This window comes from Scyliorhinus canicula, chromosome 11, assembly GCF_902713615.1.
Source record: "Scyliorhinus canicula chromosome 11, sScyCan1.1, whole genome shotgun sequence".
Classification (NCBI taxonomy): domain Eukaryota; kingdom Metazoa; phylum Chordata; class Chondrichthyes; order Carcharhiniformes; family Scyliorhinidae; genus Scyliorhinus; species Scyliorhinus canicula.
Window position 1 is genome coordinate 85,303,860 of NC_052156.1, and position 27,204 is coordinate 85,331,063.

The following is a 27,204-nucleotide window of genomic DNA, read 5'->3' on the forward strand; positions in this document are numbered from 1 at the left end:
TGCTGTATTCTCTGACAGTCCTCCTCACTATCTTTAACTCCATCAATCTTAGTATCGTCTGCAAACTTGCTCATCAGACCACCTATACCTTCGTCCAGATCATTTATGTATATCACAAACAACAGTGGTCCCAGCACGGATCCCTGTGGAACACCACTAGTCACCTTTCTACATTTTGAGATACTCCCTTCCACCACTACTCTCTGTCTCCTGTTGCCCAGCCAGTTCTTTATCCATCTAGCTAGTACATCCTGAACCCCATACGGCTTCACTTTTTCCATCAACCTGCCATGGGAAACTTTATCAAACGCCTTCATGAAGTCCATGTATATGACATCTACAGCCCTTCCCTCATCAATTAACTTTGTCACTTCCTCAAAGAATTCTATTAGGTTTGTAAGACATGACCTTCCCTGCACAAAACCAGGCTGCCTATCACTGATAAGTCTATTTTCTTCCAAATGTGAATAAATCCTATCCCTCAGTATCTTCTCCAACAGTTTGCCTACCACAGACGTCAAGCTCACAGGTCTATAATTCCCTGGATCATCCCTCCTACCCTTTTTAAACAAAGGGACAACATTAGCAATTCTCCAGTCCTCCGGGACCTCACACGTGCTCAAGGATGCTGCAAAGATATCTGTTAAGGTCTCAGCTATTTCGTCCCTCGTTTTCCTCAGTAACCTGGGATAGATCCCATCCGGTCCTGGGGACTTGTCCACCTTAATGCCTTTTAGAATACCCAAAACCTCCCCCTTCCTTATGCCGACATGACCTAGAGTATTTAAACATCCATCCCTAGCCTCAACATACATCATGTCCCTCTCCTCGGTGAACACGGATGCAAAGTACTCATTAAGAATCTCACTCATTTCCTCTGACTCCACGCATAAATTCCCTCTTTTGTCTTTGAGTGGGCCAATCCTTTCTCTCGTTACCATCTTGCTCCTTATATACGAATAAAAGGCTTTGGGATTTTCCTTAACCCTGTTAGCCAAAGATATTTCATGACCCCTTTGAGCCCTCTTTATTGCGCGTTTGAGATTTGTCCTACTTTCCCAATATTCCTCCAAAGCTTCATCAGTTTTGAGTCGCCTCGATCTTATGCATGCTTCCTTTTTCATCTTAGCTAGCCTCAAAATTCCACCCGTCATCCATGGTTCCCTAATCTTGCCATTTCTATCTCTCATTTTCACAGGGACATGTCTGTCCTGCACTCTAATCAACCTTTCCTTAAAAGACTCCCATATTTCAAATGTGGATTTACCGTTAAACAGCTGCTCCCAATCCACATTCCCCAGCTCCTGCCGAATTTTGTTATACTTTTCCTTTCCCCAATTTAGCACTCTTCCTTTAGGACCACTCTCGTCTTTGTCCATGAGTATTCTAAAACTTACGGAATTGTGATCGCTATTCCCAAAGTAATCACCGACTGAAACTTCAGCCACCTGGCCAGGATCATTCCCCAATACCAGGTCCAGTATGGCCCCTTCCCGAGTTGGACTATTTACATACTGCTCTAAAAAAACTCTCCTGGATGCTCCTTACAAATTCTGCTCCATCTACACCTCCAACACTACATGAGTCCCATTCAATGTTGGGGAAGTTAAAATCTCCCATCACAACCACCCTATTGCTCCTACATTGTTCTATAATCTGTCTACATATTTGTACCTCTACTTCACGCTCGCGTTTGGGAGGCCTGTAGTAAAGTCCCAACAATGTTACTGCATCCTTCCTATTTCTTAGCTCTATCCATATTGCCTCAGTGCTCGAATCCTCCATCGTGCCCTCCTTAATCACAGCTGTGATATCATCTCTGACTAGTAATGCAACTCCTCCACCCCTTTTACCTCCCACTCTATCCCTCCTGAAGCATCTATACCCTAGGATATTTAGTTGCCAGTCTTGCCCTTCCCTCAACCCAGTCTCAGTAATACCAATACCATCATATTCCCAGGTACTAATCCAAGCCCTAAATTCATCTGCCTTACCTGCTACACTTCTTGCATTATAACAAATGCACCTCAGACCACCTGTCCCTTTGCGTTCATCATCTCTTCCCTGTCTACTCTTCCCCTTAGTCACATTGAGTTTATTATCTGGTACCTTACTGGCTTTAGTTGCTGCCTCTTTACTGACCTCTAACTTCCTAATCTGATTCCCATCCCCCTGCCACATTAGTTTAAAACCTCCCCAACAGTGTTAGCAAAAGCACCCCCTAGGACATTGGTTCCAGTCCTGCCCAGGTGTGGACCATCCGGTTTGTAATGGTCCCACCGCCCCCAGAACCGGCTCCAATGTCCCAAAAATCTGAACCCTTCCCTCCTGCACCATCTCTCAAGCCACGTATTCATTCTGACTATTCTTGAATTTCTACTCTGATTGTCTCGTGGCACTGGTAGCAATCCTGAGATTACTACCTTTGTGGTCCTACTTTTTAACTTATCTCCTAACTCCCTAAATTCTGATTGTAGGACCTCATCCCGTTTTTAATCTATATCGTTGGTGCCTATATGCACCACGACAACTGGCTGTTCACCCTCCCCCTTCAGTATGTCCTGCAGCCGATCTGAGACATCCCTGACCCGTGCATCCGGGAGGCAACATACCATTCGGGAGTTTTGTTTTCGACCACAGAAATGCCTGTCTCCTCCCCTTACGATTGAATCCCCATGACTATAGGCCTGCCAGTCTTCTTCCCGCCCTTCTGTGCAGCAGAGCCAGCCATGGTGCCATGAGCCTGGCTACTACTGTCTTCCCCTGGTGAGTCATCTCCCCAAACAGTATCCAAAACGGTATACCTGTTTTGGAGTGAGATGACCACAGAGGACACCTGCACTGCCTTCCTGCTCTTTCTCTGCCTTTTGGTCACCCATTCCCTGTCTCCTTCACCAATCCTAATCTGCGGTGTGACCAACTCACTGAATGTGCTATCCACGACCTCCTCAGCATCGCAGATGCTCCAAAGTGAGTCCATCCGCAGCTCCAGAGCCGTCATGCGGTCTAACAGGAGCTGCAGCTGGACCCACTTCCCGCACATGAAGGGGTCAGGGGCATTGGCCGCGTCCCTGAACTCCCACATTGAGCATGCAGAGCATAACACGGGTCTGGGATCTCCTGCCATTTTTACACTTTACCTTAACTGATTACAAATATAATATCAAAGAATGAATAAGTGAAAGGAATAAGGATTCTTCTTACCAATCACAATACTTACAACACACAAAGAGTTAAATTTCTCCCAGCTACTGCTAATTGGAGCACTTTCCTTACCAGCCAATCAGGTCACTGCTTTGCTGTGATGTCACTCTTCAAGGTAAGTTTTTAAAGACGACCCCTCACCACTGCTCCCGCCGAAAATCTGAAGGCCACTTCTGTAGGCTGTGACGTCACGGTTCAACTTCTTTCTACTTCCACCAACCCTCGAACCTTCTTCTTGATCTTTACTCGTCAGGGGGTTTCGGAGGTGGGAGCAGGCAGGGATCGAGCGGTTTGGGGATTTGTTTATAGACGGGAGCTTTCTGTGTTTGGAAGAGTTGGATGAGTTTGAGCTGGCCGGTGGGAATGGGTTCCGTTACTTGCAGGTGAGGGACTTTGTATGGAGACATGTATTGATATTCCAGCACCTACTGCCACAGGGGCTACAGGATAAGGTAGTGCCGAAAGCAGGAGTGAGGGAGGGGAGGCTACTGGAAATTTATAAAGAGCTTATGGATAGGGGGGGAGCCCCGATAGGAGAGGTGAAGCGGAAGTGGGGAGCTGGAGGCTGGGTTCTGGGAGGATACCCTGAGGCGTGTCAATGTGTCCTCGTCATGTGCCAGCCTTGCACAATTTAAGGTGGTCAACAGGGCACATATGACTGTGGTTCGGATGAGCAAGTTCTTTGAAGGGGTGGAGGACAGGTGTGGGAACTGTGCGGGTGGACCTGCAAATCATGTCCAAATGTTTTGAGCATGTCTGAAGCTTAGAAGATTCTGGCAGGGGTTTGCTGACGTCATGTTGGAGGTAGTAAAGGTAAGGGTGGGTCTGAGTCCAGAGGTGGCGATATATGGAGTGTCAGAAGACCTGGGAGTCCAGGTGGTGAGAGAGGCTGATGTCTTGGCCTTTGCCTCCCTGGTAGCCCGGAGACGGATCTTGTTAGCATGGAGGGACCCGGAACCCCCAAAGTCAGGGGTGTGGGTTAGTGACATGGCGGGGTTTCTCAGGCTTGAGAAGGTCAAGTTCGCCCTGAGGGAATCGATGCTAGGGTTTGCCCGGAGGTGGCAGTCGTTTAGCGACTTCTTTGGCAAATGTTAAGCTGTCAGCAGTGGGGGGGTGGGGGAGGGGGCAGAAAGGGGAGGCAGGGGGAGCTGGGGAAGGTGGGGGAAGGTTGGTGGGGAGTTGTTTAAGTAAGATATATTGGCTGGGTTCTGTTGTGTGTTTGGTGTGCTATTTAGTCTGTTAAACCTTATAATATAAATGCCTCAATAAAATCAATTTTTTTTAAATGAAGGAGATGGTGGCATGGGGGTGGGGGAGGGAGGTGGCACCAGACCCGTGGTGGTTCTTACATCTAGGGGGCAGATAGTATTCCTTCTTTTAGCCAATGGGTAACGTATACTCGAGGATTTACTTCTTTATTATGAGGAAAGCGGAACACTTGCCGATTCTTACTTTGGATCATGCTCTGCATTTGGTGGATGTGGTCCTGGAGAAGAGGCCTGTACAGAGGCCAGCATGGAGGTTAGATGTGGGGCTGCTTGCAGATCCGAGTTTTTGTGTGAGGATGGCAAAGGTGACTGACGATTATGTGAGGTTTAATAAGAATGGGGAGGTTCTTTTGTTGGTGGTTTGGGAGGTGCTAGAGGCATTGGTAAAAGGTGAGATCATCTCGTATAAGGCGCAGATGGATAGGGAGGCAAGAGAGGAGCGGCAGAGGCTGGGAGATGAAATCTTGGAGGTTGATGGGAAGTATGCAGAAGTTCCCACACAGAGCTTTTGGTCAATAGAAAGTAGCTACAGATGCAGTTTGACCTTTTGTTTACAGGAAAGCGGTATGCCATTTGAAGTGGGCGAAGGGTTTGGTGTACGAATACTGGGAGAAGGCCAGTTGCTTGCTGGTGGGACAGCTCTGCTGACAGGTCACCCTGTGAGAGATTGTTCAGTTCCGGGATGGGGCAAAGGGGCTGGTGGTGGCACCGGAGCAGGTGAACAGCACATTTTGAGGAGTTTTATAAGAAGTAATATAGGTCGGAGCCTCCAGGGGATGAGTCGGACCTTTTTGGAGGGGCTGGAGTGTCCTAAAGTAGGAGAGGACGAGAAGACAGGGTTGGAGGAGCGAGTGGGGATTGAGAAGGTTTGGAGAGCGATAGGAAAGATGCAAAAGGTGAAGCACCAGGGCCGATAGGTTACCAGTGGAATTCAATAATAAGTTTTTGGATAGCCTGGTGCCGCTGTTGGTGGAGATATTTAAGGATGCAGTGGCTAAGGTAGCACTCCCAGAGACATTGGGATAGGCATCTTTTTCGTTGTTGTTAAAAAAGAGATAAGGACCAGGTGGTGTGTGGGACATATTGGCCAATATCCCTGTTAAATGTGGGTGCAAGATGCAGTATTATGCATAAGCATTTGTACATGTAAATATGTTTGACCTCCAACCACTAGGTGGAAAGCAAGTTATACCATGTGACACTGTAGCCTGTAGGAGAATTTGTCGTGGTTAGTTGTGTTTGTGATTGTTCCAGTTTGTTAGTATTCGTTTCCAACCCACAGTTTGTTACACAGTAATAAATTTGACTAGTCTAGAACTAGATGTTTCTTTGGTACGCCGAGTCAATCATTGTCACGGTACAAGATTCTTGCCAAATTGTTGGCGCTTAGGTTGGAGGAGTGCCTTCCACGGGTGATTGGGGAGGATCATACGGGGTTTGTAAAAGGTAGGCAGTTGTCCTGGAATGTGCGGCGCTTGTTAAATATGGTGCTCTCTCCATCAGACCGGGAGAAGCTGGAGTTGGTGGTGCCGCTGGATGCAGAGAAGGCGTTTGATAATAATAATCTTTAGTGTCACAAGTAGGCTTACATTAACACTGCAATGAAGTTACTGTGAAAAGCCCCTAGTCGCCATACTCCAGCACCTGTTTGGATACACAGAGGGAGAATTCAGAATGTCCAGTTCACCTAACAGCAAGTCTTTCAGGACTTGTGGGAGGAAACCGGAGCACTCGAGGAAGCCCATGTAGACACAGGGAGAACGTGCAGACTCCGCACAGACCGTGACCCAAGCCGGGAATCGAACCTCTGACCCTGGTGCTGTGAAGCAACAGTGCTAACCACCGTGCTGCTGTGACGGGTAGAGTGGAATTATTTGTTTGCAGTGTTGGAACGGTTTGGGTTTGGTCCTACGTTTGTGGTGTGGGTCACATTGTTATGTAAGGAACCGAAGGCGAGTGTACGTACAAATGAGGTGATGTTGGGATATTTTCAGTTGTAGAGGGAATGAATCAGAGGTATCCCATGTCACCTCTTGTTTGCGCTGGCGATAGAGCCCTTGGCCATTGCGCTAGTGGGCTCAGATAAGTGAAGGGGGATGGGGAGGATGCGTGGAGCATAAGATTGCCCTGTATGCCGATGATCTTTTGTTCTCTATTTCTAACCTGGGACCCACGATGGGGGAAATAATGAGACTGCACAGGCAATTTGGGGCCTTTTCTGGATGTAAATTGAATTTGGAGATGAGTGAATGCTTTATGATTTCCTCTCTGGGGGCTGGAACTGGCTTGGGGGGATTGCCATTTCATGTGGCGATCACTTATTTCCGGTATCTTGGGTGACTTTGAACTGTGCAAATTGAATTTGACGAGCCCGATGGGAAGGGTCCAGGTAGATTTGTTAGCGGTGGGGCAACTTCCCCCTATATTGGTGGAATGAATATCTTGCCTCGGTGTTTATTTTTATTCTAGTACTTGCTGGTCTTTTTGCCAAAGGTTTTTACCGGGGTAGAACGGTTGATTTTGTTGTTTGTATGGGTAGGAAGGTGGGAAGGATTCGGAAGACGGTGCTTCAGAGAGGGCGACAGTCGGGAGTTTGGCTCTTTTGAATCCGATTTATTACTATTCGGCGGCGAACACAGAGACGGTGCGGGGCTGGGGTAGGGAGCCAGAGGCAATGTGGGTGAGGATCAAGGCAGGCTGTTGTAGGGGGTCAGGGTTGCGACGGTGGCAATGGCCAAGTTAGGGGCAGGATCGAAGCTGATGCTGGTTTCGGAGAATCTATTGTTTGAGCCGGCAAGGCTGGATACAAGGTTTCGAGGATGGGAGGTGATGGAAATGAGGACCTATTTTTGGAAGAGCTGTTTGCGAGTTTGGAGGAGCAGACAAAGAGGTTTGCGATTCCGTGGGAGGAGGACTTTAGGTATATGCAAGTGCAGGACTTTGCATTGAAGGTTTTCCCAACGTTTCTGGTGACACCTCCCTCCTCATGTTGGAGGAGGTGTTATCGGTGATGGAGTTGGAGGGGGGAGGCTTCTCGGCGATTTATGGGAGGATTTTGGAGGAGGATATGGTGTCGCCGGAGGGGCTTATGGCCAACTGGGAGGAGGAGCTGGGGGTGGCATTGGAGGAGGGGTTGCGGTGTGAGGTGTTGCGGAGGGTGAATGCCTCAGTCTCATGTGCAAGGCTAGGATTAACACAATTAAAAGTGATGCACAGGATGAGTTTGAGGATGGGCCGGTTGTTTGACGGGTGGAGGGCACTTGCGGGTGGTGTGGGAGAGGTCCCCCCAAACATGTACATGTGTACTGGTCCTGCGCAAAGTTGGAGAAATCGGGGTCTTTTTCAGTACTATGTTGACGATCTTGCACTTTGCTTTGGATCCAAGTCCCCTGCGAGCAATATTTGGGATGTCGGACCTGTCGGAGCTGCACACAAGAGTGGGGGCTGATGTTTTAGCCTTTGCCTTACTGATTGCTCGCAGGTCCTGTTGAGGTGCAAGTCAGCCTCTCCACCCAGTCACTCAGTATGGCCTGGGGACCTGATGGAGTTCCTGTATTTGGAGAAGGTTAAGTTTATCTTGAGGTGGGCGATTGGGCAGCACGGTAGCATGGTGGTTAGCACAATTGCTTCACAGCTCCAGGGTCCCAGGTTCGATTCCCGGCTTGGGTCACTGTCTGTGCGGAATCTGCACGTTCTCCCCGTGTGTGCATGTGTTTCCTCCGGATGCTCTGGTTTCCTCCTACAGTCTAAAGGTGTGCAGGTTAGGTGGATTGGTCATGATAAATTGCCCTTAGTGTCCAAAATTGCCCTTAGTGTTGGATGGGGTTACTGGGTTATGGGGATAGGGTGAAGGTGTGGGCTTGGATAGGGTGCTCTTTCAAAGAGCCGGTGCAGACTTGATGGGCCGAATGGCCTCCTTCTGCACTGTAAATTCTATGATTCTATGCTTGAGGGGTTCCACAAGAGGTGGGGTCTGTTTATTCCTCATTTTAAAGAGTTGGTTACAGTCAGTTGCAAGGGGACGGAGGAGTTGAGTGGGGTGGGGTAGGAATGGGGGGGCAACTCTTTGAGTTATTGGGGCGTTGGTTGGTAGAGTGGTGGTGGGGTTCTTGTTATTTTGCATTGTTTTTTGTGTTTTATGTATAAAATGTGGGTTCATGTGATGGTCTGGGCTGTGTTCACCACTCTCTGTAGTTTCTTACACTCTTGGGCTGAGCAGTTGCCATATAAAACTGTGATGCAGCCACATAGATGTTTTCTATGGGGTGTGCTGGTTTAGCACACTGGGCTAAATCGCTGGCTTTTAAAGCAGACCAAGGCAGGCCAGCAGCACGGTTCAATTCCCGTACCAGTCTCCCCGAACAGGTGCCGGAATGTGGCGACTAGGGGCTTTTCACAGTAACTTCATTGAAGCCTACTCGTGATTTTCATTTTCATTTCATTTCATCTGTTAAAATTGGTAAGTGTCAATGTGGACATACCAAATTTCCTTAGTTTCCTGTGGAAGTATGGGCGCTGTTGTGCTTTCTTGGTTGTAGCATCGATGTGGGTGGACCAGATTGTCTTTTTTTAAATTTAGAGCATCCAATTCATTTGTTCCAATTAAGGGGCAATTTAGCGTGGCCAATTCAACTACCTGCACATCTTTGGATTGTGGGGGCGAAACCCACGCAAACACGGGGAAAATGTGAAAACTCCACACGACAGTGACCCAGAGCCGGGATCGAACCTGGGATCCCGGTGCCGTAAGGCTGCAGAGCTAACCACTGCGCCTCCATGCTGCCCCCCCCAGGACAGATTGTTGATGATGTCTGCACCTAGGAATTTGAAGCTGTCAACCATCTCCACCTCGGCACCATTGATGCAGACAGGGATGTTTATGACACTTCGCTTCCTGAAGTTGATGACAAACTCCTTAGTTTTGCTGACATTGAAGGAGAGATTGATATGGTTGCACCAAGCCACTAGGTTCTCTATCTCCCTCCTGTATTATGACTTATCGTTGTTTGAGATCCAACCCACTACGTTCGTGTCATCAGCAAATTTGTAGATGAAGTTGGAACTGAGTTTTGCCACACAGTCGTGGGTTTATAAGGAGTATAGTAGGAGGCTAAGTACCCAGCCTTATGGATTGAGGATTATCGTGGAGGAACTGTCATTGTTTATCCTTACTGATTTGGTCTATGGGGCAGGAAGTTGAGAATCCAGTTGCAGCGGAAGGAGCCAATTCGGAGGTTTCGGAGTTTGGATATGAGCTTAGTTTGGATTATAGTGTTGAAGGCGGAGGTGTAATCAATGAAGAGGAGTCTGACGTAGGAGTCCTTGTTGTTGAGATGCTCCAGGGATGAGTATAGGGCCAGGGAGTTAGCATCTGCTGTGGACAGATTGTGGCGGTATGCGAATTGCAGTGGATCAAGGCACGACCAACCTCTTGAAGCACTTCATAATGATAGATGTCGACCGTGGTCGTTGAGGCATGTTGCCTGGTTCTTCTTTGGCAGCATTATGATGGTGGTCTTCTTGAAGCAGGTGGGAACCTCGGAATGGAGTAAGGAGAGGTTGAAGATGTCCGTGGACCCACTTGTCAGTTGTTCTCCGTGGGATTTGAGTGTACGACCAGGGACTCTGTCAGGACTGTTGCTTTCCGTGGGTTCATTTTTAAGAAGCTGATCTGACTTCTGAGGCTGCGACAGTAGGTATGGCTATGTTTGAGGCTGTTGCGGCAGTTGACAATGGTTTGTTGGCTTCCTACTGGAAACAAGCATAGAATGCATTGAGTTCATTGGGGCAGGGTGCGCTGTTGCCGCAGCTCATTATGTTGTTTAAGCCTTATCACAAACAACGAGAGTCCATGCCATTAGTCTGTGACTCTAGCTTAGTCTGGTATTGTCTCTTGATGTGCCTAATGGCTTTGCGGAGGTTATACCTAGATTTCTTGTATAGGTCAGGGTTGCCGATCTTGAACACTTCAGTACAACTGAGGCATGCCGTCAGATGGGAAAGAATTCACTGCACCCACTTCGTCTATGTATTTTAATAGCTTTTCACTCTCTGTTCCAGGTATTCCCATCTCTCCATATACCACTTGATTACATGGAGCCAAACAATTTCTATTGCAGCCTCCTCCAAGGCTATAAAGATGATGAACTTCTGTACATACCTGTTCCTATGAGTTTAATGCCCCCTTGTCCTGCAAGGATAAAAGAGAGAAAACGTTAAGGCAACGTTAGCCTCTCTCATCAATGTTAGCAGCTCATTTGAACGCTGTTAATTAAAAAGGGGCTGCAAGGTCTTCAACAGCGAAGGGCTCTGGGCATTGTTGATGGGCCAGTTATTACCGAGGACACAAATATTTCCTTATTTCAGGAACTGCCTTTATCCTCAGGCTCTCAGATGGTGTGTCTGCTGATAGCTGCAGGACTGGAAGCCGGTCATCTGGGTCTTGTGTTGCACTTACATTGCCAGGACATAGCAAGTCATTGAACCTCTTGTTGCACCACACCCAGTTCCTCAAGATATTGCTGACAATACCTGCCACTTCCAGCCAAGCCTATTGTGTTTGGCTGGATGTCTTCTTCTGTTGCCCTCTGGAAACAAGACTCTCAGCTCCCTCCCACTGCCTTCACCAGTACTTCAACAACTGCATCTGTGAAATTGGGCCAGTCCTGCCCCAGGTACAAGGTCTCTGCCTCTCTTGCTAGTGAGCTTGGACTTCTATGGTAGATTAAAACAGTTCCCACAGTAATGGCTGCCATCATACCTTTAAATCAGGTTCACACTTAACAAGTTGCACCTCCATCCCATACCACCATTAACTGCCCGCCAAACTCATCCTCCAGCCAATTCACAGCCAACATCGGCAAAATCATAGGCTGTGACAACTTCCTTCCCTGGCAAGAGTGCTACAGCTGAGCCATGGCTACCACCCAATGGCTCTGACTCTCAGTCTGCGCAACATAGCCTGGTAGCTCGTGCCTGGTGGTGTCTGCCTCCAATAAATTTTCTATTTTCCAGAGTATTGCATGCATGTCTTTATTAGAACACTTTTATATGACCTAAAATTTTCTTCACAGTTTCACACTAATTTTGGGCTGTTAAACAACTTGAATTTGACAAAATAACTTAAAGTCTAAAATATTCTTTTAACTGATCAACCACGTTGTCATAAATTTAGTGGGGCGTCAGGATTGGTGGGCGAAATGATACGATTCACTTTACCATTGTTCCATTGTTATTGCCTTTTTCAAGATTGGCACAAGTCTGGTTTACTTTCTGCACAAACCTCTGTCCTGAGTAAGGCCTATGCAATGACCCTAAAAAAGGAGCAAAGGAGCAGGGCATGAACGTGTGACAATAATGGACAACAAAAGACCACTAATCCATCCAACCTTCCCACACAACTGCAATGCTTTGTCCATCATTATGTATAAACTCTCTGTCCCACCCAAAGCTTTGCAGTCTCCCGAGAGAGAGGGAGCAAAATACAGATTAAAAACTAGGACCAATTAGGGGAGAAAAAATTGAAAATTCCACCTGATCACATCAGGCGATCAAAGCAGACTGAAGAGATTACTCTGGTCCAGCAATCCACCCACTTCCACCCACAGTACAAGGATGAATGACCAAACCATTACCAAGGAGTAGAACATAGAACAGTACAGCACAGAACAGGCCCTTCGGCCCTCAATGTTGTGCCGAGCCATGATCACCCTACTCAAACCCACATATCCACCCTATACCCGTAACCCAACAACCCCCCCCCCCCTTAACCTTACTTTTTTATTAGGACACTACGGGAAATTTAGCATGGCCAATCCACCTAACCCGCACATCTTTGGACTGTGGGAGGAAACCGGAGCACCCGGAGGAAACCCACGCACACAGGGGGAGGACGTGCAGACTCCACACAGACAGTGACCCAGCCGGGAATCGAACCTGGGACCCTGGAACTGTGAAGCATTTATGCTAACCACCATGCTACCCTGCTGCCCTTGAGTAGATTAGTAATTTAAAAAAATATATTTTTATTTTCCTCATTTTCAACACTCACCAATTAAACAACAAAAGAAGAAAACAAACAAAAAAATACAATAACAATTCCCCCCAAAAACCAGCACCCCCTCAATATACAGACCAAAACACCGCTTGTGCGTTCCAGGTAAAAAATTAACGTCAATCAGTCAACAGTGCAATCAAAAACAACAATATTCCCAGCTTCCCCCTCTCTCTCTCTCTCTCTCTCTCTCTCTCTCTCTCTCTCTCTCCCCACCCCCCCCACCCCCCCAGTGTTTAACGGCAACCAATTCTTGAAAGTGCACAATAAACTGCAGAACACGTCCTTCATCCCCCTCAGCTCAAATTTCACCTTCTTGAGAGTCAGAAATTCAAGTAGATTGCCCTGCCAAGCCAAGGCACAGGGCGTACAAGCTGACCTCTGCCCCAACAGGACCCGCCTTCGGGCAATCAACGAGGTGAAGGCTAAAACATCTGCCCCTGCACCCGCCTTAGCTCGGTCCGGTCCGACACCCCGAGAATGGCTTCTCGGGGCCCTGGTTCCAAGTCCACGTATAACACCCCTGGGATGATGCTGAAAAACTCCCTCTAATACCCCTCCAACTTTGGATAGGACCAAAACATATGTACATGGGGTACAACGCTCATCTACGTTCTTCATTCCTTCGAAGAGTCGGCTAATCCTCGCCATCATTAGGTGCGCCCTATACACGACCTCCAGCTGTATCAGCCCCAAAGTCGTGCATGAGCATGAAGCGTTTACCCTCTGGAGCACCTCACACCACAGACCTTCTTCCATAACCTCTCCTAACTCTTCCTCCCACTTGGCTTTAATCCCCTCCATGGATTAATTCACCGTCCTCCCCCGTAACAGCCTCCCCGAACAGGCGCCGGAATGTGGCGACTAGGGGCTTTTCACAGTAACTTCATTTGAAGTCTACTCGTGACAATAAGCGATTTTCATTTCATTTCATTTTCATATTATAACAACAACAAAATAAACAATGTACATGAAACTATAAACATAGTGCAAAAGCCGTCTCCCTCCCTTACAGATCCCACCTTTATTAATCCCCTACTCTGCTGATGATTAATTTTCTGCAAAGAAGACGATGAACGGTTGCCACCTCCAGACGAACCCTAAGTGACCCTCTCAAGGCGAACTTGATTTTCTCCAAACAGAGAAAGCTAGCCATGTCCGATAGCCAGGTCTCTGACTTCGGGGGCTTTGAGTCCGTCCAAGCGAATAGTATCCGTCTCCGGGCTACTAGGGAAGCAAAGGCCAGAATGTCTGCCTCTTTCTCCTCCTAGATTCCCGGGTCTTCCGACACCCCGAAAATCGCCACCTCTGGACTCAGCACCACCCTTGTTTTTAATACCGTGGACATGACATCTGCAAACCCCTGCCAAAATCTCCTAAGCTTCGGACATGCCCAGAACATGTGGACATGGTTCGCTGGTCCTCCTGCACATTTTGCACACCTGTCTTCCACCCCAAAGAATCTGCTCATCCGGGCCACTGTCATGAGAGCCCGGTGAACGACCTTAAATTGTATCAGGCTGAGCCTGGCACATGTTGCGGATGCATTGACTCTACTCAACGCGTCCGCCCATAGACCATTCTCTATCTCTCCTCCCAGCTCCTCCTCCCACTTGCGCTTCAGCTCCTTGGTCTGCATCTCCTCTGACCCCATAAGTTCCTTGTAAATGTCCGAGACGCTCCCTTCTCCTACCCGTCCTTTGGAAACAACCCTGTCCTGAATCCCCCTGAGCGGTAGGAGCAGGAAGGTTGACACCTATTTACGTAGGAAGTCCTGCACCTGCAGATATCTGAATTCGTTTCCCCTCGCCAACCCAAACTTCTCTTCCAGCGCCCTCATACTCGGAAAGCTCCCGTCTATAAACATATCCCCCATCCTCTCAATCCCTTCTCTCCACCATATCCGGAACCCCCCATCCATACTTCTCGGGGCAAACTGGTGATTATTACAGGTTGGAGACCAGACCGATGCTCCCTCTGCTCCCTCTGCTCCCACATGTCTCCTCCATTGGTCCCAGACTCTCAGAGCCGCCACCACCATGTGCTGGCGGGAAAGGCAGAGGCGCAGTTACCAATGCCCCCAGATTGGTGCCCTTGCATGAAGCCGCCTCCATACGCTCCCATGCTGACCCCTCCCCCCACCACCCACTTCCTGATCATGGCTATATTTGCTGCCCAGTAATAGTTACTAAAATTTGGCAGCGCCAGCCCACCCTTTCCCCGACTCCGCTCAAGCATTACCTTCCTTACTCGTGGTGTCTTGCCCGCCCAAACGAAGCCAGTGATCACTTTGTTGACCCGTTTAAAAAAGGACCGCGGAATAAAGATGGGGCGACATTGAAACACGAACAGGAATCTTGGGAGTTCCGTCATCTTCACTGTCTGCACCCTCCCAGCCTGTGACAACGGAAGCGCGTCCCACCTCCGAAAATCGGCCTTCAGTTGGTCTACTAGTCGGGCCAGATTTAATTTATGCAGCCGGTCCCATTCCCGCGCCACTTGAATGCCTAGTTACCTAAAGCTTCCCCCTACTAATCTAAATGGCAGCTCCCCCAATCGCCTCTCCTGTCCCATCGCCTGGATTCCAAACATCTCACTTTTCCCCATATTTAGCTTATACCCCAAAAACCAGCCAAATTCCCCGAGAATTCTCATGGTTTCGCCCATTCCCTCTATTGGGTCTGATACATACAGAAGCAGGCCGTCTGCATAGAGCGAGACTCTGTGCTCCACCCTCTTGGACCAGCCCCTTCCAGCCCCTTGAGGCTCTCAGAGAAATTGCTAATGGCTCTATAGCTAGCGCGAACAACAGTGGAAGAGGGGGCATCCCTGTCTCATCCCCCGGTGCAGTCTAAAATAGTCCGATGTTGTACTATTTGTCCGTACGCTTGTCACAAGAGCCTGATACAGCAACCTGACCCAGTCAATAAAACCCTGCCCAAATCGATCCATCCCAGTACCTCCCACAGATAATCCCATTATACTCGATCAAAAGCCTTTTCTACATCCATTGCGATCACTACCTCCACCTCCCTACCTTCCGGGGGCATCAAGTTCACATTTAACAACCTTCTTATATTAACCACCAAATGCCTACCCTTAACAAACCCCGTCTGGTCTTCCCCAATAACGTCCAGAACACAATCCTCAATCCTGGAGGACAACATTTTGGCCAGCAATATGGCATCCACATTCAACAGGGATATCGGCCTGTAGGACCCACACAGCTCTGGGTTCTTGTCCCTCTTCAGAATCAACAAAATCGTTGCCTGTGACATCGTCGGGGCAGCACCCCTCTTTCCCTTGCCTCATTGAACATCCTCATCCACACCGGCCTCAATATCCTCGAGAACATTTTATAAAACTCCAATGGGTACCTGTCCGGCCCCGGGGCTTTACCCGACTGCATGGCCTTCGGACCCTCCACTATCTCTTCCAACCCGATCGGGGCCCCCAGCCCTTCTACCCTGTCCACCTTTGGGAAATTCAGCCCCTCCAAGAAGTGCCTCATCCCCACCGGCCCCATAGGGGTTTCCGACCTACACAGCCTACTGTAGAAATCACTAAACGCCTTATTCACACCTGCTGAATCTCCAACCAGGTTCTCATCTCCGTCATTTACTTTCCCTATCTCCCTGGCTGCCTCCCTCTTTCTAAGCTGCTGTGCAAGCATTCTGCTGGCCCTCTCTCCATACTCATAGATCGCCCCCCCTCAACTTTCTCAGCTGCTCCACCGCCCTCCCTGTGGTTAACAAGCCAAACTCCGCCTGTAGCCTCCGCCTTTCCCTTAAAAGCCTTGCCTCTGGGGTCTCTGCATACCTCCTATCGATCTGTAGTATCTCTTTTACCAGTCGGTCCGTCTCTGCCCTGTCCACCTTCTCCTCTGGGCCCGTATCGAGATCAGCTCCCCTCTGACCACTGCCTTCAGTGCTTCCCAGACCACCGCTGCTGAAATTTCCCCCGTGTCATTGACCTGCATGTAGTTCTGAATGCATTTCCTCAGCCGCTCGCACACCCCTTCGTCAGCCAAATGTCCCACATCTAACCTCCAGTGCGGGCGCTGGTTACTGTCTTTACTTACCTGCAGGTCAACCCAGTGCAGAGCATCGTATGAGATTTTGATCACCGAGTACGCCGTGTCCACCACCCCTGCCAGTAAGGCCCTGCTCAGAATAAAGAAATCAATCCGGGAGTACTCTTTATGCATGTGTGAGTAGAAGGAGAACTCCTTCACCTTTGGCTGCCCAAACCTCCATGGATCCACTCCCCCACCCATCTGCTCCATGAACCCTTTTGGTTTCTTTGCCGTTGCTGGCACCCTGCCTGTTTTCGTGCTTGACCGGTCCAATCCATGGTCAATAACTGTGTTGAAGTCCCCTCCCATGTCCAACCTGTGCGAGTCCAGGTCCAGTATCTTCCCCAGCATCCTCTTTATAAACTCCACATCATCTATACATTTACTAATACCATCTGCACTCCCTCCAGTTTCCCACTGACCATAATGTACCGACCTCCCACATCCGAGACTATTCTACCCGCCTCAAACACCACCCACTTATTGATCAGGATCGCGACCCCTCTCGTCTTTGAGTCTAGTCCCGAGTGAAAGACCTGACTGACCCAGCCTTTCCTCAATCTAATCTGGTCAGTTACTCGAAGATGCATCTCCTGCAACATTACCATGTCCGCCTTCTGTCCCCTAAGATGCGCGAACACACATGCCCTCTTCACCGGCCCATTTAACCCTCAAACATTCCAGGTGGTCAGACTAGTTGGGGGGCTCATTGCCCCTCCCCTTCGGGATCAGCCATCCCGTTTTTTGGGCCAGCCTCCAGCCCATGCTCTGCGTCTCAACTGCCCCGCCCCCAGGCAGTGTCCGCCCCCAACCTCCTCTCTGTCCCTTAGCCCAAGTCCCTCCCTCGTCAGCAGAACATTTACCACCCCCCCAAGTAACAACACTCTGTAACCCAACCCCTTTAATAAACCGAACATATGCACACCCCCCACTATGTCCAGCTAGCTTGGTGGCCCCCATCCCTGGCGCCGGATAGTCTCCCACCTATTGTTCCTCCCCCCCCCCATGCAAGCATACTTCAACATCAAACAATCCCCACACAATTGCCCGACAGAAAAACACCAAAATCTCATAAAGCACACTTCCATTCCCCAACGTGCAAATGAAAACCTTAACTCACTCAGCTCTGCCGCTGGTCCCAAATCAGTGCAAAAGGCATTACAAACAGCTTCCACAAAATGAAAAACGAGAAACCTTTTTTTAAAAGAACAGAAAAACAAAAAAAAACATGAATGTTGCAGCAAAGTTCAAAAGTTCTCAGTCCACCACCAGTCCTTTCCTTTTCGCGAAGTCCAGCGCGTCCTCAGACGACTTGAAATAAAAGTGCTGTTCATCGTACGTGAACCAGAGACGGGCCAGATACAACAGTCTGAACCTCATCTTTTTCTTGAAAAGGATCAACTTAATTTGGTTGAAACCTGCTCTTCTCCTGGCCATCTCCACACTAAGGTCTTGGTAGACCCACAGGATACTGTTGTCCCACTTACAGCTCCGTGTCTGCTTGGCCCACTGTAGAATACGTTCCTTATCCAAGTACCTGTGGAATCTCACCACCATTGCCCTCGGGGGTCTCCCATTCGCGGCTTCCTCACGAGTGCTCTGTGAGCCCTGTCCACCTCCAAGGGCCGGGAGAATGCCCCATCCCCCAGCAGCTTCACAAACATGTCTGCGATGTATGCCCCAGCGTCCGCTCCTTCAGACCCCTCCGGGAGCCCAACGATTCTCAAGTTCTGCCGGCGGGACCTATTCTCTAGATCCTCCACCTTCTCCAGGAGCTTCATCATAACTCCGGCCCTGCCCACTGGGTTTGGCCCTCCAAGTCCCTTTGTTTCCATCAAACCTCTCCCCCCTCCCGGAATATCCCTTTCCACTTCCTCCCGAAAACACCTCACCCAGCATCGGACCCCTCCCCCCACTTTTCAAACTTCCTAGGCCCATCGAAACCTGTTCGACCTGGCTCCAATGACCGCAACCCTGATGTGCAATCCATGAACACGAGACGAGTAGTGAACGTAACTGAGGCTTTAATAAACTAAACAGAAAGCCTCCTGGCCTCTGATCCCGAACTGGGGCAGCGGCGGAGACCAGCCACCTTTATACCGAGCCCGAGGGGAGGCGGAGCCATCAGGCAGTGGTTTACCACATTCCATGTAATACAGTGGCAGTTTACCACAATACACATATTGTATACTACAGTGGTTTGGAGCCAGCAGGGACAAGCCCAGGCATGCAACAATACAACAGTACAATGCAATACAATACAATACAGTGGTTTACCACATTCACCCCCTGTTTAAAAAAAAAAGTCCAGCGGGGGTGAAGTGGACTTAAAGATCAAGTCTGTCGGGGGCTTTGACCTTCCACCGTGATCGCCTCAGTCCCGGCTGTGGTGTGGGCACCGGTGTCGAGACCTGCGTGTCCGGAAGCTTCTTCACCCAGTAGTTGAGTCGGTGGGTGGGGGCGGTGTGTGGGTGGGGGCGGTGGTGATGGTCGCCGGTGGGCCTGCGGATGCCAGATCGTGAAGCAGCTGGGTAGTGATGGAGGATCGGGGGTGGTGGTGGTGATGGTCGCTGGGGAACCTGTAGGTGCCAAATCCCGGAGGGAAACTGTGTCCTGTTGCCCATCATGTTGTGCCACTTAGGCATATTGTGGATTGGCATGATAGAGCAGGACCTTCACGACGAGGGGACCTGATTTATGACTCCTCGCATGCTTCCGGAGGAGCACGGACCTGGGACTGTCAGCCAGGATGGGAGCGAGACCCCGGAGGTGGACTTCCAGGGAAAGCAAACATACGTTCATGAGGGGTCTCGTTGGTGCCAGTGCACAGGACTGACCGGATGGAGGGGATCGGGGAGGACCTTCTGCCAGTGGGAGACAGGGAGACTTCTAGACCATAGGGCCAGGACGACGGTGTTCCAGACCGTCGCGTTCTCCCTCTCCACCTGTCCGTTGCCCCGGGGGTTGTAGCTGGTCATCCTGCTGGAGGCGATGCTCTTGCTAAGCAGGAATTGACGCAACTCATCGCTCATGAAGGAGAAACCCCGATTGCTATGGATGTAGTTGGGGAACCCGAACAAGGTGAAGAGACTGTGCAGGGCCTTGATGATGGTGGCAGAGGTCATGTCAGGGCATGGGATGGCAAAGGGGAATCTTGAGTATTCGTCAACAATGTTGAGGAAGTACACGTTATGGTCAGTGGAGGGGAGGGGCTTTTTGAAGTCGATGCTGAGGCGCTCAAAGGGGCGAGAGGCATTTACAAGGTGCGTTCTGTCTGGCCGATAGAAGTGCAGTTTTCACTCCGCGCAGACCTGGCAGTTCCTGGTCACGGTCCTGACCTCCTCGATGGAGTGAGGCAGGTTGCGAGTCTTGACCAAATTTTTTAAACGGTTGACCCCCGGGTGACAGAGGTCATTGTGGAGGGCCCGAAGTCTGTCTACTTGTGCGCTGGCACATGTACCGCGGGATAGGGCATCTGGGGGCTCATTGAGCTTCCCCGGTCGGTGCAAGATATCGTAGTTATATGTGCAGAGCTCGATCCTCCACCTCAGAATCTTGTCGTTCTTGATTTTGCCCCGCTGTATTGGTAAACATGAAGGCAACCGACCGTTGGTCAGTGAGGAGAGTGAATTGCCTGCCGGCCAGGTAATGCCTCCAATGTCACACAGCTTCTACAATGGCTTGGGCTTCCTTTTCGACGGGAGAGTGTCAAATTTCGGAGGCATATAAGGTACGAAGAAGAAAGCCACGGGCCTGTCCGCCCGGTTGAGGGTAGCGGCCAGTGCAAAGTCCGACGCATCGCTTTCCACCTGAAACGGAATGGACTTGTCCACAGCGTGCATCGTGGCTTTGGCAATATCTGCCTTGATCCGGTTGAAGGCCAGGCGAGCCTCAGCCGCCAGGGGAAAAATGGTGGATTTAATGAGTGGATGGGCCTTTTCCTCATAATTGGGGAGCCACTAGGCATAGTAAGAGAAGAACCCCAGGCATCTCTTCAGGGCCTTGGGGCAGTGGGGGAGGGGGAGTTCGAGGAGGTGGCGCATGCGGTCGGGTTCGGGCCCTAGGACTCCGTTTTTCACAACTTAGCCAAGGATGGCTAGGCGGGTTGTGCGGAAAATGCATTTTTCCTTATTGTAGGTGAGGTTCAGGATTTTAGAGGTGTGGAGGAAGTGCTGGAGGTTTTCATCATGGTCCTGCTGGCCATGGCTGCAGATGGTGACATTACCTAAGTACGAGAACGTGGCCTGCAGCCCGTACTGGTCAACCATTCGGTCCATTTCTCGTTGGAAGACCATTGGTGATGCCCAAGGGAACACTGAGGAAGTGGTAGAGGCGGCCATCTGCCTCGAAGGCATTGTATTGGCGGTCCTCCGGGCGGATAGGGAGCTGGTGGGACGCGGACTTCAAGTCAACTGTGGAGAAGACTCGATACTGCGCAATCTGATTGATGACCATCTGGTGCTTCTCCCCAGTCTTGATGACCACCACTTGGGCTCTCCAGGGGTTGGTACTAGCCTCAATGATCCCCTCTTGTAGGAGTCGCTGGACCTCCGACCTGATAAAGGCCTTGTCCCGGGCACTGTATCATCTGCTCCTAGTGGCGACGGGCTTACAGTCCGGGGTGAGGTTAACGAAGAGCGGGAGGTGGGGCGACCTTAAGTGTCGCGAGGCTACAGACGGTGAGGGGGGGGGGGGGGGGGGGGGGGGCAGGGGTCCACCGAACTTTAAAGTAAGGCTTTGAAGGTGGCACTGGAAGTCGAGCCCCAGTAATAAGGCAGCGCAGAGATGGGGAAGGATGTAGAGCTTAAAGTTAGCATATTCTATGCCTTGTACAGTAAGGGTCGCGACACAGTACCCTTGGATTTCTACTGAATGTGACCCGGACGGCAGGGAAATATATGGGTCGCGGGTCAAATTGGGAGGGAGCAGCGCCTTACCGTATATGGGTGTATGAAGCTGTCTGTGCTCCCGGAGTCAAAAAGGCAGGCCGTCTCGTGGACGTTGATCCGGATGGTCATCGTAGATTTTGCAAGGTGATGAGGCCGGGACTAGTCGAGCGTGATGGAGGCGAGCTTCGGAAGGTGATGGGTAGGCCGGTCGGAGCTAGTGGCAGCCAGCGTACGACCGGGTGAGCAGGGCTCCCGGGAGGGGGCCGCGGGTGGCATCGGAGATGGCGTCAAAGATGGCAGCCTCCATGGGTCACGCGTGGCGGGCGAAATCGAAGATGGCAGCGAAGATGGCGGCGCCCCCGGTCGGACATGGCGGGTGGCACGGCAGCTTGGGGCAGCCCTGACAGGCAGCAGGCAGCGCTGCTGGCCTAGGAGTTTTAGGGAGAGATCGGGCCTGGCAGGCTTTCGCAAAGTGGCCCTCCCACACCCGTTGCAAGTCGCGTTCCGTGCAGGGCAGCATTGTCTGGGATGCTTACCCTGGCTGTAAAAGTAGCACTTCGGGCTTCCAGCGTGGCGGGCTGCTGCACGGCACAGGCTTGCGCCACACTCGAGTCAGAGAATGGCGGCGCCCACGAGGTCGACGAGGGTGCCGCGTGGTCAGGTGTAGGCTCCCATGTTCTGGAAGGCCACCTCCAGCGAGTTTGAGAGCTGCACTGTCTCTGGGAGGCCGAGGGTACCCCCTTCTAGCAATTGCTGGCGGATGTAGTTCAATATCATGCCTGCGACATAGGCGTCCCTGATCAACAGCTCTGCGTGTTGGGTAACCGATACCGCACGACAAGCACAGTTCCGGCCGAGTACCCGCAAGGCACGCAGGAATTCGGCTCGTGATTCCCCAGGGCATTGTCGCCTCGTGGCAAGAAGGCCTAGCATACACCCCTTCAGCAGCATTATCGCCTCCGTATACAAGGGGGTGTCCCTGATGAGAAGGAAAACTTGCGGGCCCACCCGTGCGTTGAGGATCTGCAGCTTTTGGAGGTCGGTGAAGTCTTCGGTGGAGGATCTGAGGTACGCTTCGAAACAGCTTAGCCAGTGCTCAAATGTTGCAGTGGCGTCGGCTGCCTGTGGGTCCAGCTCCATGCGATCAGGCTTGAGTGATGAATTCATCTTAGAAATTTAGTTTATTAAATCTATGTGCCATCAATGAACATGAGATGAGTAGTGAACGTAACTGAGGCTTTAATAAACTAAACAGAAAGCCTCCTGGCCTCTGATCCCGAACTGGGGCAACGGCGGAGACCAGCCACCTTTATACCGAGCCCGAGGGGAGGCGGAGCCATCAGGCAGTGGATTACACATTTCATGTAATACAGTGGCAGTTTATCACAATACACATATTATATACTACATTGGTTCAGAGCCAGCAGGGACAAGCCCAGGCATGCAATAATACAACAGTACAATACAATACAATACAATACAGTGGTTTACCACAAGCCCCTCCCCCACCACACTCCCGTTCACTAGTCAGCTTGAGCTTGCTAGTGTGGAGGCCCGTGCCCATGCCCCATCTCCTTCAATCCCCTCCCCCTTACCCGGTCCCAGGAAAACAACGAAATCTCCTTCAAACAAACAAACCCAGTGCAAACACACAAGCCCCAGAAATGAAAATGAAATGAAAATTAAAATGAAATGAAAATTGCTTATTGTCACAAGTAGGCTTCAAATGAAGTTACTGTGAAAAGCCCCTAGTCGCCACATTCCGGCACCTGTTCGGGGAGGCTGTTACGGGATTTGAACCGTGCTGCTGGCCTGCCTTGGTCTGCTTTCAAAGCCAGCAATTTAGCCCTGTGCTAAACAATGAAAACCGTCATTGTAAAAAATTCCACTTCCACTTCCTATCCCAAATAGGCACCTTCACCTCATTTAACACATATAAGAACATGAAATAAAAAATAGAATTATATACAATCTTCCATCCCCCCACCCTCAGTCCAAGACCAATCCTCAGTCCCATTTCTCACTTCTTCCCCAGTCCTTCTGCCTTCACAAATGACTCTGCCGCTTCCAACATCTCGAAGTAAAAGTCTTTGGAGTTGTAGGTCATCCTCAACTTAGCTGGATACACCACGCCAAACCGCACCCCGCAGTTATACAGTGCTGTTTTCATTCGGCTGAAGGCTGACAGCCTCCTCGCTAACTCCACAGTTAAGTCCTGGTACCAAAAGAGAAAATGCTGGAAAATTACAGAAGGTCTGGCAGCATCTGGAAGGAGAGAAAAGAGCTCACGTTTCGAGTCCAGATGACCCTTTGTCAAAGCTCCTGAATTAAGTCATGGTATATACGTATACCAGATCCAGCCCACTGCGCCTCCCGTTTCTGCTTCGCCCAACTCAGAACCTTCTCCTTCACATGGTACCGCCCTTGATGGCTTATTCACCTTTGGTTTAGGCCTCAATGACCAATGAGCCTGATCGAGTTTGTACCGGGAGGGATTTTCCCCCTTCCCCAACAGCTCCGCCAACATCTTGGCAAAGTACTTATTTGGCCTCTGGCCTTCCACCCCTTCGGGCAGGCCCACGATTCACAGATCCCGCAGCTCAGTCGATGCCTTTGACACCGCTGTTTTCACTGGGCCAAACGCCTCCTCCACCAGTACCTTTTTAGCCGCCATCATCTTCCTCATCACCTCCATGTGCTTTTCAAAATGCTTTTCAAACTCCATGGCCTTCATGTCAGTCATCTTTTCTGCCGTGAGAACCCAGCCTCCGCCATATTTCAAGTTGCCAAGCTGTCCCTTTTGCTCGACGGCGAACCTTCACTCGCCCCCTTCTTCACGCCGGTTTTCTTTTGGTTTTTGGACATCCCCCTCCTTCCTTATGTCTTCCTGCACTTGTTGAAAAATTGCCCTTGGGACCGGGCATAAGGTTCTAAAAAATCAAGCCTCAATCAGGAGCCACTCAACTTGTGACTTCCTTCTACATGCTGCTATGTTATGTTTTTAGAACATACAGTGCAGAAGGAGGCCAATCGGCCCATCGAGTCTGCACCGACCCACTTAAACCCTCTCTTCCACCCTATCCCCGTAATCCAATAACCCCTCCTTTAGTTACTAAAGGCAATTTATCATGGCCAATCCACCTAACCTGCATGTCTTTGGACTGTGGGAGGAAACCGGAGCACCCGGAGGAAACCCACTCAGACACGGGGAGAATGTCCAGACTCCGCACAGACAGTGACCCAGCAGGGAATCATACCTGGGACCCTGGCGCTGTGAAGCCACAGTGCTATCCACTTGTGCTACCGTGCTGCCCCAATGTGGATTTGTAATTTAAAGATTATAACAAGTATGCATACCTAACCATTGTTCACCATTTTAAATTTAACTTTGATTGGCTGGGTTTCCCAGACCTCAGAGAACCTGTCAGCTAAAGATGATGATTGCGGGATAAATATTGGACAAAACACCAGGGAGAAGTTTTGCGCTTTTCTTCAAATTAGTACAATGGGATATTTAGCTCCTGCCAAAGAGAGCAGTCAGGGCCAAGTTTAACATTTAATCTGAAGGGTCGTGATGTGTTAGGCAGGTTGGTTCGACGTTGAGTGCAACTGGATGCAGTGAAACTAGAAACAGACGTCTGACACAGGAGATGATCCAACACTGTTTTATTTAACTAGTGGACTGCTGTACATGTTCAGCTGTGGGTTGACACTCTACTAATCCAACTGATGACCTCTTACTGGCTTGACCAGACTTACTAGCTACCGCATGGTGATCGTGCTCACTAGCTTCTGCACTCTGATTGTCTCAGTAGCTGGGTCCTGAGAGAGGGAGAGTCTTAATGCCCTGTGGGCTTTATACTGGTGGTGTCCTGTTTGGTGATTGGTTGTTCTGTGTTGTGTGTTCATTGGTCATCCTGTGTGTCAATCACTGCCTGTCTGCATCTCATTATATACATGAGTGGATATTATGGCAGGCCGCACCTACAACGGTGCAATACTCCTGCAGTCAGCTTTCATACTGTGCTCATGTGACTGAGGTGAGACTTAAACCTACTACCTTTTCACTTCGAGGTAAGAGTGTTGCCACATACTGACCCACAGCTGACACTTGATCAGGGAGCCTTACATGCATTCTCTGCAATTGGTGGTAGTTAGGTAGAGTCTTATGAGACTTTTTCTTCTTTACGTATTGATGACTGTGATTGATTTCTGTACAGGTGAAAGATTGGAATTGCCCAATCAGTTCTGGATACCACGGGTCCTTTTGATATTCTGCGCAGAGGATCCTGTTATTTTTTCAAAACGAATAGCACAAGCTCACTTCCTGCGTCAGAAGACAGAGGCACTGCTGCTCTACAATCTTTATATCGACTGCATGCCAGTTGATAAACTTAGATTTCTGGATGAAGAAAGTTTTAAAAGGATGAAGAAATGGGCTTTTAGCACTCCTGGATTCCGAGATAAATCTGCGTAAGTATTTCATTTTAGAAGCCTATACCCTCAAAGAACTGTTTTGAGACTACCGTTTGTGCGTGGGTTTCCTCCGGGTGCTCCGGTTTCCTCCCACAGTCCAAAGATGTGCGGGTTAGGTGGATTGGCCATGCTAAATTGCCCGTAGTGTCCTAAAAAGTAAGGTTAAGTGGGGGGTTGTTGGGTTACGGGTATAGGGTGGATACGTGGGTTTGGGTAGGGTGATCATTGCTCGGCACAACATCGAGGGCCGAAGGGCCTGTTCTGTGCTGTACTGTTCTATGTTCTATGTACCCAAACTCAATCCATACTGGATCCTTAAAGGCTGTGTGAAAAGAAAATTTTCATCCCATTAGTCTTGGATATTTGAATCTAGGCGCTTAAAGTTGCATCATTCAGTTGGCAAAGGTGATATTTCGCTATGTTTCCAGTTTCCAATTCTTTAATAATAATATTAATGATCTAAACTAAAAGCCACCATAAAACAGACATTCCAAACCAACTTTATCAAGCAGACAATCCGTATTCTACTCAAAAGGCAACTAATTACCTCTGGACATTCCCGTGATGCTCGTCTTTTGTGTTTGTTTGCCTGGCTTTGTGCTACAGGTCAGTGCTACCCCACTGCCTGCAGCGTAGCTGATGGGAGGTTGTTGACTTTCATTGGGAGAGATTGCAGTGACCTTGTAGGATGACCTCGAGCAGCTCTAGCTCTAGAAGACCCAGGCTGCACTATCTTGGATTGGGCGGCATTAAACTTGGCTGACAGGCACAGCAAGGGCACTGGTTGAGTAGCAGTGCTGGATGAAAAAATGCTGTCATTCTGAGATGACACCAGATTCATGCTGCACAGACCACTGTCACTCCTCTGGGGCAGCAATTCAGCAATCTAAGTTATCTGTTGGAAGACAGATTGCAGGGCTGCTTTGACACTTGTACCTGCATCCTTGGTAGCAGCAATCTAAAACCTGCATGGTAGAAGGTTGAGTTTTCAGGCCCAGTGCAGGGTGAATGTGTCCTCGTCATATGCAAGGCAATACCTTCTACAAAGTAATTCCCGAGGATGTTTGACAGCCGCGCAGATGAATTGTTTTTTTAAGTAAGTAGTGGATAGGTGTAGGCGGTGTGGGGGGAGGCCTGCGAATCATGCCCACATGTTTTGGGTATGTCCAAAGATAAAGGGCATGGGTTTGCAGACGTACTGTGTAAGGTGTTGGGGTAAAGGCGCCCCCGAGTCCAGAG

The 27,204-nt window shown here is 49.8% G+C and overlaps 1 protein-coding gene across 1 annotated transcript in view; it reads left to right on the forward strand.

The window, feature by feature from the left end:
- The window catches only part of dnah1 (dynein, axonemal, heavy chain 1), a 995,196-nt gene that overhangs the window by 106,967 nt on the left and 861,025 nt on the right, over positions 1-27,204 (forward strand). The window contains 1 exon segment of the mRNA XM_038812191.1: positions 25,710-25,962. Coding sequence (XP_038668119.1) covers positions 25,710-25,962 — 253 coding nt within the window.